The sequence below is a fragment of the Chiloscyllium plagiosum genome, unplaced genomic scaffold (genome assembly GCF_037043375.1).
Source record: "Chiloscyllium plagiosum isolate Xiang-an unplaced genomic scaffold, Cpla_swu_hap1 HiC_scaffold_4, whole genome shotgun sequence".
In the NCBI taxonomy this organism is placed as follows: domain Eukaryota; kingdom Metazoa; phylum Chordata; class Chondrichthyes; order Orectolobiformes; family Hemiscylliidae; genus Chiloscyllium; species Chiloscyllium plagiosum.
The window spans coordinates 147,950,523-147,962,780 of NW_028270142.1; the positions used below are offsets into that span (position 1 = coordinate 147,950,523).

Here is a 12,258-nt window from a genome sequence, read left to right on the forward strand (position 1 = left end):
CGCTATAACGCAGTAGTTGCAGTCCTGCGCTGTAACGCGGTAGTTGGATTCCCGTGTTATAACACGGTAGTTGCAGTCCCGTGCTATAACACGGTAGTTGCAGTCCCATGTTATAACGCAGTCGTTGCAGTCCAGTGCTATAACGCGGTAGTTGCATTCCTGCGCTATAACACGGTAGTTGCAGTCCTGCACTATAACACGGTAGTTGCAGTCCTGCGCTATAACGCAGTAGTTGCAGTCCCACGCTATAACACGGTAGTTGCAATCCCACGCTATACTGCAGTAGTTGCAGTCCCACGCTATAACACGGTTGTTGCAGTCCCACGCTATAACACAGTCGTTGCAGTCCAGTGCTGTAACGCGGTAGTTGCATTCCCGTGCTATAACACGGTAGTTGCAGTCCTGCGCTATAACGCAGTAGTTGCAGTCCCTGGCTATAACACGGTATTTGCAGTCCCACGCTATAACACAGTAGTTGCAGTCCCACGCTATACCGCAGTCGTTGCAGTCCAATGCTATAACGCGGTAGTTACAGTCCCATGCTATAACGCAGTCGCTGCAGTCCAGTGCTATAACGCGGTAGTTGCAGTCCCATGCTATAACGCGGTAGTTGCAGTCCCACGCTATAACGCAGTCGTTGCATTCCTGCGCTATAACGCGGTTGTTGCAGTCCCGCGCGATAACACAGTAGTTGCCGTCCCGTGCTATAACACAGTAGTTGCATTCGCACGCTATAACGCGGTAGTTGCCGTCCTGTGCTATAACGCGGTAGTTGCATTCCCGAGCTATAACACGGTAGTTGCATTCTCACACTATAATGCGGGTGTTGCACTCCCGTGCTATAATGCGGGTGTTGCATTCCCGTGCTAAAACGCAGTAGTTGCATTCGCACGCTATAACGCAGTAGTTGCAGTCCCGCGCTATATCGCGATAGTTGCAGTCCCGCGCTATATCGCGGTAGTTGCAGTCCCACGCTATAACACAGTCGTTGCAGTCCAGTGCTATAACGTGGTAGTTGCATTCCCGCGCTATAACGTGGTTGTTGCAGTCCCGTGCTAAAGCACGGTAGTTTCAGCCCCGCGCTATAACGCGGTAGTTGCATTCCCGCGCGATAACACAATAGTTGCCGTCCCGTGCTATAACACAGTAGTTGCATTCGCACGCTATAACGCGGTAGTTGCCGTCCTGTGCTATAACGCGGTAGTTGCATTCCCGAGCTATAACACGGTAGTTGCATTCTCAAACTATAACGCGGTAGTTGCACTCCCGTGCTATAATGCGGGTGTTGCACTCCCGTGCTATAACGCAGTAGTTGCACTCCCGTGCTATAACGCGGTAGTTGCAGTCCCGTGCTATAACGCAGTAGTTGCAGTCCCTCGCTATATCGCGATAGTTGCAGTCCCAAGCTATAACGCAGTAGTTGCAGTCCTGCGCTGTAACACGGTAGTTGGATTCCCGTGCTATAACGCGGTAGTTGCAGTCCCATGCTATAACACGGTAGTTGCAGTCCCACACTATAACGCAGTCGTTGCATTCCCGTGCTATAACACGGTAGTTGCAGTCCTGCGCGATAACGCAATAGTTGCAGTCCCGCACCATAACAAGATAGTTGCATTCCCGTGCTATAACACGGTTGTTGCATTCCTGCACTATAACGCCGTAGTTGCATTCCTGGGCTGTAACGCCGTAGTTGCATTCCTGGGCTGTAACGCCGTAGTTGCATTCCTGGGCTATAACGCCGTAGTTGCATTCCTGGGCTATAACGCCGTAGTTGCATTCCTGCGCTATAACGCCGTTGTTGCATTCCTGCGCTATAACGCCGTCGTTGCATTCCCGAGCTATAACGCGGTATTTGCAGTCCCGAGCTATAACACGGTAGTTGCCGTCCTGCGCTAATACGCAGTTGTTGCAGTCCCGCGTTATAACGCGGTCGTTTCAGTCCCATGCTATAATGCAGTAATTGCATTCCCACGTTATAACGCAGTAGTTACATTCCTGTGCTATAACATGGTAGTTGCAGTCCCGCACTATAACAAGATAGTTGCATTCCCGTGCTATAACACGGTAGTTGCATTCCTGCGCTATAACGCCGTAGTTGTATTCCCGTGCTATAACGCGGTAGTTGCAGTCTCGAGCTATAACGCGGTAGTTGCAGTCCCGAGCTATAACGCGGTAGTTGCATTCCCACGCTTTAACGCGGTAGTTGCATTCTCGCGCTATAACGCGGTAGTTGCATTCCCGTGCTATAACACGGTTGTTGCATTCCCGTGCTATAACACGGTTGTTGCATTCCTGCGCTATAACGCTGTAGTTGCATTCCTGCACTATAACGTCGTAGTCGCAATCCCGAGCTATAACGTGGTAGTTGCAGTCCAGTGCTATAACGCAATAGTTGCATTCGCACGCATTAACGCAGTAGTTGCAATCCGGCTCTATAACGCGGTAGTTGCAGTCCCACGCTATAACTCGGTAGTTGTAGTCCCGCGCTATAACACGGTAGTTGCATTCCCACACTATAACGCGGTAGTTGCAGGCCTGCACTATAACGCAGTAGTTGCAGTCCCGCACTACAACACGGTAGTTGCCGTCCCGCGCTGTAAAGCGGTTGTTGCATTCCCGTGCTATAACGCGGTAGTTGCAGTCCCACGCTATAATGCAGTAGTTGCAGTCCCGCGCTATAACGCGGTAGTTGCATTCGGACGCTATAACGCGGTCGTTGCAGTCCTGTGCTATAACGCGGTAGTTACAGTCCCGCGCTATAATGCGTTAGTTGCCGTCCCGCGCTGTAACGCGGTTGTTGCAGTCCCACGCTGTAACGCGGTTGTTGCATTCCCGTGCTATAACGCCGTAGTTGCAGTCCCACGCTATAATGCGGTAGTTGCAGTCCCACACTATAACGCGGTAGTTGCAGTCCCGCGCTATAACGCGGTAGTTGCAGTCCCGCGCTATAACGCGATAGTTGCATTCCCACGCTATAATGCAGTAGTTGCATTCTCGCGCTATAACATGGTAGTTGCATTCCCGTGCTATAACACAGTAATTGCAGTCCCGCGCTGTAACGCGGTAATTGCAGTCCCGCGCTGTAACGCGGTAATTGCAGTCCCGCGCTGTAACGCGGTAATTGCAGTCCCGCGCTATAACGCAGTAGTTGCATTCCCGTGCTAGAATGTGGTAGTTGCAGTCCCGCGCTGTTACGCGGTTGTTGCAGTCCCGCGCTGTTACGCGGTTGTTGCAGTCCCGCGCTGTTACGCGGTAGTTGCAGTCCCGCGCTATAACGCGGTAGTTGCAGTCCCGTGCTATAATGCGGTCGTTGCAGTGCAGTGCTATAATGCTGTAGTTGCATTCGCATGCTATAACGCGGTAGTTGCAGTCCTGCGCTATAACGCAGTAGTTGCAGTCCTGCGCTGTAATGCGATAGTTGCAGTTCTGCGCTATAACACGGTAGTTGCATTCCCACGCTATAACGCGGCAGTTGCAGTCCCGCGCTATAACGCGGTAGTTGCATTCCCACGCTATAATGCAGTCGTTGCATTCTCGCGCTATAACAAGGTTGTTGCATTCCCGTGCTATAACACAGTCGTTGCATTCTCGCGCTATAACGCGGTAGTTGCATTCCCGTGCTATAACACGGTTGTTGCATTCCTGCGCTATAACACCATAGTTGCATTCCTGCGCTATAACGCCGTAGTTGCATTCCTGCGCTATAACACCGTAGTTGCATTCCCGTGCTATAACACGGTAGTTGCAGTCCAGTGCTATAACGCAATAGTTGCATTTGCACGCATTAACGCGGTTGTTGCAATCCCGCTCTATAACGCGGTAGTTGCAGTCCCGCTCTATAACGCAGTAGTTGCAGTCCCACGCTATAACTCGGTAGTTGCAGTCCTGCGCTATAACGCAGTAGTTCCATTCCCATGCTATAATGCGGTAGTTGCAATCCTGCGCTATAACGCAGTAGTTGCAGTCCTGCGCTATAACGCAGTAGTTGCAGTCCTGGGCTATAACGCGGTAGTTGCATTCCTACGCTATAACGCAGTAGTTGCAGTCCTGCACTATAACGCAGTAATTGCATTCCCGCGCTCTAACGCAGTTGTTGCAGTCCCGCGCTGTAACGCGGTAGTTGCATTCCTGTGCTATAACGCGGTAGTTGCAGTCCAGTGCTATAACGCGGTAGTTGCATTCGCACGCTATAATGCGGTAGTTGCATTCCTGCACTATAACGCGGTAGTTGCAGTCCCGCGCTATAACGTGGTAGTTGCAGTCCCGTGCTATAACACAGTAATTGCAATCCCGCGTTATAACGCGGTTGTTGCAGTCCCGTGCTAAAGCACGGTATTTTCAGTCCCACGCTATAACGCGGTAGTTGCATTCCCGCGCTATAACACAGTAGTTGCCGTCCCGTGCTATAACACAATAGTTGCCGTCCTGGGCTATAACACAGTCGTTGCATTCTCGCGCTATAACGTGGTAGTTGCATTCCCGTGCTATAACACGGTAGTTGCAGTCCAGTGCTATAACGCAATAGTTGCATTTGCACGCATTAAAGCGGTTGTTGCAATCCCGCTCTATAACGCGGTAGTTGCAGTCCCGCTCTATAACGCAGTAGTTGCAGTCCCACGCTATAACTCGGTAGTTGCAGTCCTGCGCTATAACACAGTAGTTCCATTCCCATGCTATAATGCGGTAGTTGCAATCCTGCGCTATAACGCAGTAGTTGCAGTCCTGCGCTATAACGCAGTAGTTGCAGTCCTGGGCTATAACGCGGTAGTTGCATTCCTACGCTATAACGCAGTAGTTGCAGTCCTGCACTATAACGCAGTAATTGCATTCCCGCGCTCTAACGCAGTTGTTGCAGTCCCGCGCTGTAACGCGGTAGTTGCATTCCTGTGCTATAACGCGGTAGTTGCATTCCTGTGCTATAACGCGGTTGTTGCAGTCCAGTGCTATAACGCGGTAGTTGCAGTCCAGTGCTATAACGCGGTAGTTGCAGTCCAGTGCTATAACGCAGTAGTTGCATTCGCACGCTATAATGCGGTAGTTGCATTCCTGCACTATAACGCGGTAGTTGCAGTCCCGCGCTATAACGCGGTAGTTGCAGTCCCGTGCTATAACACAGTAATTGCAATCCCGCGTTATAACGCGGTTGTTGCAGTCCCGTGCTAAAGCACGGTACTTTCAGTCCCACGCTATAACGCGGTAGTTGCATTCCCGCGCTATAACACGGTAGTTGCCGTCCCGTGCTATAACACAATAGTTGCCGTCCTGGGCTATAACACAGTCGTTGCATTCTCGCGCTATAACGTGGTAGTTGCATTCCCGTGCTATAACGCGGTAGTTGCATTCCTGCGCTATAACACCATAGTTGCATTCCTGCGCTATAACGCCGTAGTTGCATTCCTGCGCTATAACACCGTAGTTGCATTCCCATGCTATAACACGGTAGTTGCAGTCCAGTGCTATAACGCAATAGTTGCATTTGCACGCATTAACGCGGTTGTTGCAATCCCGCTCTATAACGCGGTAGTTGCAGTCCCGCTCTATAACGCAGTAGTTGCAGTCCCACGCTATAACTCGGTAGTTGCAGTCCTGTGCTATAACGCAGTAGTTCCATTCCCATGCTATAACGCGGTAGTTGCAGTCCTGCGCTATAACGCAGTAGTTGCAGTCCTGCGCTATAACGCAGTAGTTGCAGTCCTGCGCTATAACGCGGTAGTTGCATTCCCGTGCTATAATGCTGTAGTTGCATTACCGTGCTATAACGCGGTAGTTGCATTCCCGCGCTATAACCCGGTAGTTGCATTCCTACACTATAACGCAGTAGTTGCAGTCCTGCACTATAACGCAGTAGTTGCATTCCCGCGCTCTAACGCGGTAGTTGCAGTCCCGCGCTGTAACGCGGTAGTTGCATTCCTGTGCTATAACACGGTAGTTGCATTCCTGTGCTATAACGCGGTAGTTGCAGTCCTGTGCTATAACGCGGTAGTTGCAGTCCAGTGCTATAACGCGGTAGTTGCAGTCCAGTGCTATAACGCAGTAGTTGCATTCGCACGCTATAATGCGGTAGTTGCATTCCTGCACTATAACGCGGTAGTTGCAGTCCCGTGCTATAACACAGTAATTGCAATCCCGCGTTATAACGCGGTTGTTGCAGTCCCGTGCTAAAGCGCGGTTGTTGCAGTCCCGTGCTAAAGCACGGTATTTTCAGTCCCACGCTATAATGCGGTAGTTGCATTCCCGCGCTATAACACAGTAGTTGCCGTCCCGTGCTATAACACAATAGTTGCTGTCCTGGGCTATAACACAATAGTTGCCTTCCTGGGCTATAACGCAGTAGTTGCATTTGCACGCTATAACGCGGTAGTTGCAGTCCCGCGCTGTAACGCGGTAGTTGCAGTCCCGCGCTATAACGCAGTAGTTACAGTCCTGCGCTATAACACGGTAGTTGCAGTCCCGCGCTATAATGCGGTAGTTGCATTCCCATGCTATAATGCCGTAGTTGCATTCTCGCACTATAACGCAGTCATTGCAGTCCAGTGCTATAACGCAGTCGTTGCATTCGCACACTATAACGCAGTAGTTGCAGTCCTGCGCTATAACACGTTAGTTGCAGTCCCGTGCTATAACGCGTAATTGCATTCCCATGCTATAACACGGTAGTTGCAGTCCTGCGCTATAACGCGGTTGTTGCAGTCTCGTGCTATAACGTGGTCGTTGCAGTCCAGTGCTATAACGCAGTAGTTGCATTCGCACGCAATAACGCGGTAGTTGCATTCCTGCGCTATAACGCAGTAGTTGCAGTCCTGCGCTATAACACGGTAGTTGCAGTTCTGCGCTATAACGTGGTAGTTGCAGTCCCGCGCTATAACACGGTAGTTGCAGTCCTGTGCTATAACGCGGTAGTTGCATTCCCGCGCTATAACACGGTAGTTGCAGTCCCACGCTATAACGCAGTCGTTGCATTCGCACACTATAACGCAGTAGTTGCAGTCCTGCGCTATAACACGTTAGTTGCAGTCCCGTGCTATAACGCGTAATTGCATTCCCATGCTATAACACGGTAGTTGCAGTCCTGCGCTATAACGCGGTTGTTGCAGTCTCGTGCTATAACGTGGTCGTTGCAGTCCAGTGCTATAACGCAGTAGTTGCATTCGCACGCAATAACGCGGTAGTTGCATTCCTGCGCTATAACGCAGTAGTTGCAGTCCTGCGCTATAACACGGTAGTTGCAGTTCTGCGCTATAACGTGGTAGTTGCAGTCCCGCGCTATAACACGGTAGTTGCAGTCCTGTGCTATAACGCGGTCGTTGCAGTCCAGTGCTATAACGCAGTAGTTCCATTCCCATGCTATAACGCAGTAGTTGCATTCCCGCGCTATAACACGGTAGTTGCATTCCCGTGCTATAACACGGTAGTTGCAGTCCCGTGCTGTAACACGGTAGTTGCATTCCCGCGCTATAACGCGGTAGTTGCATTCCCGCGCTATAACGCGGTAGTTGCATTCCCGCGCTATAACGCGGTAGTTGCATTCCCGCGCTATAATGCAGTAGTTGCAGTCCCGTGCAGTAACACGGTAGTTGCATTCCCGCGCTGTAACACGGTAGTTGCAGTCCCTTACTGTAACGCGGTAGTTGCAGTCCCGTGCTGTAACGCAGTAGTTGCAGTCCCGTGCTAAAACGCGGTAGTTGCATTCCCGCGCTATAACGCGGTAGTTGCAGTCCCGTGCTATAACGCGGTAGTTGCATTCCCGCGCTATAAGGCAGTAGTTGCAGTCCCGCGCTATAACACGGTAGTTGCATTCCCGCGCTATAACGCGGTAGTTGCATTCCCGTGCTATAACGCGGTAGTTGCATTCCCACGCTATAAGGCAGTAGTTGCAGTCCCGCGCTATAACACGGTTGTTGCAGTCCCGCGCTATAACACGGTAGTTGCAGTCCCGCGCTATAACACGGTAGTTGCAGTCCCGCACTATAACACGGTAGTTGCATTCCCGTGCTATAACACGGTAGTTGCATTCCCGTGCTATAACACGGTAGTTGCAGTCCCACGCTGTAACACGGTAGTTGCAGTCCCGTGCTATAACACGGTAGTTCCAGTCCTACGCTATAACGCTGTAGTTTCAGTCCCATGCTATAACGCGGTAGATTCAGTCCCGCGCTGTAACATGGTAGTTGATTTCCCGCGCTATAACACAGTAGTTGCATTCCCGCGCTATAACACGGTAGTTGCATTCACGCGCTGTAACGCGATTGTTGCAGTCCCGCGCTATAACACAGTTGCATTCCCGCGCTATAATACGGTAGTTGCAGTCCCGCGCTATAACACGGTAGTTGCATTCCCGCGCTGTAACGTGATTGTTGCAGTCCCGCGCTATAACACAGTTGCATTCCCGCGCTATAATACGGTAGTTGCAGTCCCGCGCTATAACACGGTAGTTGCATTCCCGCGCTGTAACGTGATTGTTGCAGTCCCGCGCTATAACACAGTTGCATTCCCGCGCTATAACACGATAGTTGCATGCCCGCGCTGTAACGCGATTGTTGCAGTCCTGCGCTATAACACAGTTGCATTCCTGCGCTATAACGCGGTAGTTGCATTCCCATGCGACCTCGTGGTATAGAAAATCTCGCAATAGAAATAATAGAGTCTATGGCCGGGGCAAACCACCAATAATATCGGAAAAAATTGAAACAAAACTATTGGTTAGCCTAACACAAATGATACCACAGTCTAAGTAAATTTATAAATCATATTTTTATGAAATAATACAATAAATTTAACACTACGGGGTTTCTGAGTTTGCTGAGTGACAGTACTATATTAGGACAGGGGCTGAGGATCATCATCAGCATTATCATTACTTACAGATGTAGTTCTGGATGCAGGATTACGATGAAAGAAAATGTTAAGCCAGAAGTGGATGGCTGTGGTTCATTGTCCTCAGACTACTTCTTGGCGGTTGGTTTAAAAAAGGCATTTAGTTTTTGCTGCTTTGCCATCTTTCTTCTTTCATGAAGAAGCTGTTCGGAGAGTGTCAGATATACTTTATGGCATGAGCTGCTATCCTACTGCATTCTGCAGTCATTGTCTCCTTGAGCTAGAATGGATTTAAGGTAACCTTTCAAGGCTCGTGGGTTAGCAGAGTGGTATACCAACACAGGCTTAAGCTTTAAGTCTCCGCTAGCATGGCACCCAATGACAGTCCTAGGATCCTTAGTGACCTTAAAATCTAGGGCGTATACTTCATTCTTAGAACTCTAAGTTCTGGATGGCATTCGCTTCCTGTCTCATCCACATTGACGATTTGATCTAAGGTGTAACCTTCTTCCTCAATTTCTTTTCACCACGGGAGGAAATGACAGCGCATATTCCTCATCTGCACTGGCAGCTTCACCACATAACTTCACGTTATGGAAAGTATAGCTGTTCTTAAATCCAGCAAACCAGCCAGTACTAGCGCTGAAGGCAGGCATGTCGGCAGCATTTTCAGCTTTTTTCCTTCGGTCCTCTAAATTGGTAAGGCTTTCAGTTTTATGGTGAGAAAGGTGGTCCCAGATTGTTTTTTTTTCGATTGATCTCCTATCCACACACTTAGAAGCTGCTTCATCTCCTCAAGTTCCTTGGTTCGTGATCTCACAGAATAGCATAAAAACCAGTGGGAGTTTGTGTTTTTACAAAATTCCTTTCACAATTCACCAATTGCGTTACAGCCAAATCGCGTTGACAAAATGCGTGTTATAGGAGAATGACCTGTAGTCACCATTAAATCCAATCGAATTCAGGAGAAACGTCTTTCCCAGGCAGTGGAGAGAATGTGAAACTCACTCCCATAGGGAGTCCTCATGCACTATCTTAGGTTAGATGCCTCTAGGGAGAGGCTAGACAAGCAACTGAAGGAGAAAGGAATAGAAGAATGGGCAGATAGATTGAGGTGTTGGGAATGACAGGAGGTTCATGTGAAGCATCAACACTAGCATAGAAGCAGAGGGCCAAAGGGTCTTTCTCAATACTGTAAATTCTCTATAATTCTGGGTGCATTGTTACTAAAGCTGAGGGTTCATATCTGCAGTGGTGGCTAGTTTCACTTCGCAAAGTTGCTGATATTCTACAGGAACATGGGAGCAGGAGAGGACCATTCCAACCTTCCAGCTTACTGTCCCGTTCCAAATTGTAGCTTATTGTCATTTGACCACACTATCTTGGTATCCTTTGATGTTTTTATTTATGTTGAAACCTTTCCTGGAAGAAGCTACTGGGCAGTAGGGTGCAAAGGGAGGGGCCATTGGAAGAGGGGCAATAGAGGTTATTTCTTTAAGAGGGCAATATGTTGACTCCTTTCTTCATTCATGTTATTCTGTCTTGCAGCTTCATCAGCAGAGTGCGCAGCCCCAGTATACGGCACAGGGATCCCAGACTCTCAGTTCAGTCACCGAACAAGCCAGTGCACCAGGTACCTCTCCACTGTATCACTGAGCAGACACCAAGAAGAACTAAGGCAAACATCGGACAGATGAAACAGAAATAGCAGACAGGAGGATGTGAATTGGGAGAAGGCAGTGTTAGACATGGAATGCAGAAGGAAGGGCTGATAGAACATGGAGAAGGTGGTGTGGTGTTGTGTAGGTGGAGCCTATCTGGGGAAGGGGAAGGGAATTATGATGACTGAGAGAACTCTGTCAGAGACTGTGTGTTGATGAGCTGAATGGCTTCTTCTGTGCTGTACAATTCACAGGTTATAGAAGAGTACTGAGTAAGTTATTGGACTGGTGAAAGATTCAAGAGTTCTAAGATGTAGAGGGGCGGGGTGTCTGAGTGCGTGAATCACAAATGACAGAAAACATCAAAAGGTGGTATGAACCAAAGAATATGATTCTAAAGGGTGTGCAGGAACAGGGATATAAACCTGGATAAGTCTTTAGACTTAGACTGTGGCTGCAGCACTGTCTTCTGGGCACCACTGTAACGGAAGAATGTGAATTCATTAGCAAGCATGCAGAAGTGATGTACAGAAATGGTTCCAGGGATGAGAAACCTCACTTCTGAAAATAGATTGAAGATGTTGGGGCTGTCCTCTTTGGAGAGGAGAAGCCAAAGAGGCGATTTGATCAAGGTTTTCAACATCATGTGGGGTCTGGACAGAGTAGATAGGGAGAAACTGTTCTACATCGTAGAAGGATAGAGAACTGGAGGGCACAGTTTTCAAGTGTTTTACAAAAAAGAAGAAGCAAAGAGAGAGCAAACAGTTTCTCTGTGAGTAGTAGGCAATGGAATGCACTGCCTGGAGGTAGGTTCAATTCAGGAAGGTACTATATCTATTTAAATAATCTTCAATGTGCCGGATTACAGGGGGGAAGGCCATAGATTGAAATGTTCAGACACCCAGGACAGTGGGCTGAACAGCCTCCTTTTACTCCAAAACATTCCACGAGATCCAGGCTAATGCTCTGGGGTCACAGGTTCAAATCCCAGCTGGAATTTAGCTGCAATAAAAGAGCTTTGTCTGTCAGTTCACTTGGATGGCTGGTTTGTGACGCAGAATGACAGCAACAGCCTGGGTTCACTTACAGAACTGGCTGAGGTTAGTGTGAAGGGTCCCACCTTCTCAACCTTGGCCCTTGTGATTCTCAGGTCAGACACAGCACCAATTGCCCCTTAACAATGAGAGAAGTTAATCAAATGTCGTAGTTTATCGTGAGGGGAATTGAATATAGTTCCAGTTGTAGTTCTGTAGGGCATTTGAGAGAGAGCCACTGGAGTACTGTATCAGTATTGGTGGCCTTATTAAAAGATGTTGTAAATGCATTGGGAGAAATTCAGAGGTTCCTAAGACTAATCCCTGGACTGGGGCTTTGTTTTATGAGGACAGGTTGGACAGACTGGGCTTGTATTGGGAGTTTAGAAGTGTAAGAGACAACTTGATTAATGTGAGATTGATGGAGTTGAGAGAAAAAAATATATTTTCCTAAGGACTTGGGAAGGAGAAACGGCCTGAATGTTTGAGCCAAGCCATTGAGGGCTGATGTGTTGCCCATCCAATGGAGAATGAGATCGGGAACTCTGTTCCTCTATCTCACTATATATCCATGTCTCCAATTATATTATAACACACTGAGTCACCTCAGCTCCAGAGGCAACTCATAACTTCCAGATTGTTTGCTTACCTGCCTGAGAAACAATATTTGACACAGCAGCATGGGGGTGCAATCGCAACAGTAGGGGAAGTGACCAAACAATGTAGCTTTTAAGAATCCTCTTTCAAGC

The 12,258-nt window shown here is 48.8% G+C and overlaps 1 protein-coding gene across 2 annotated transcripts in view; it reads left to right on the forward strand.

Annotated features, from left to right (window-relative positions):
* Positions 1 to 12,258, forward strand: part of atg9b (autophagy related 9B) — a 119,708-nt gene that overhangs the window by 97,548 nt on the left and 9,902 nt on the right. For both annotated transcript variants that reach the window (XM_087986771.1, XM_087986772.1), the window contains exon 13: positions 10,363 to 10,447. In XM_087986771.1, the coding sequence (XP_087842897.1) occupies positions 10,363 to 10,447 (85 nt within the window). The remainder of the gene's footprint in view (positions 1 to 10,362; positions 10,448 to 12,258) is intronic.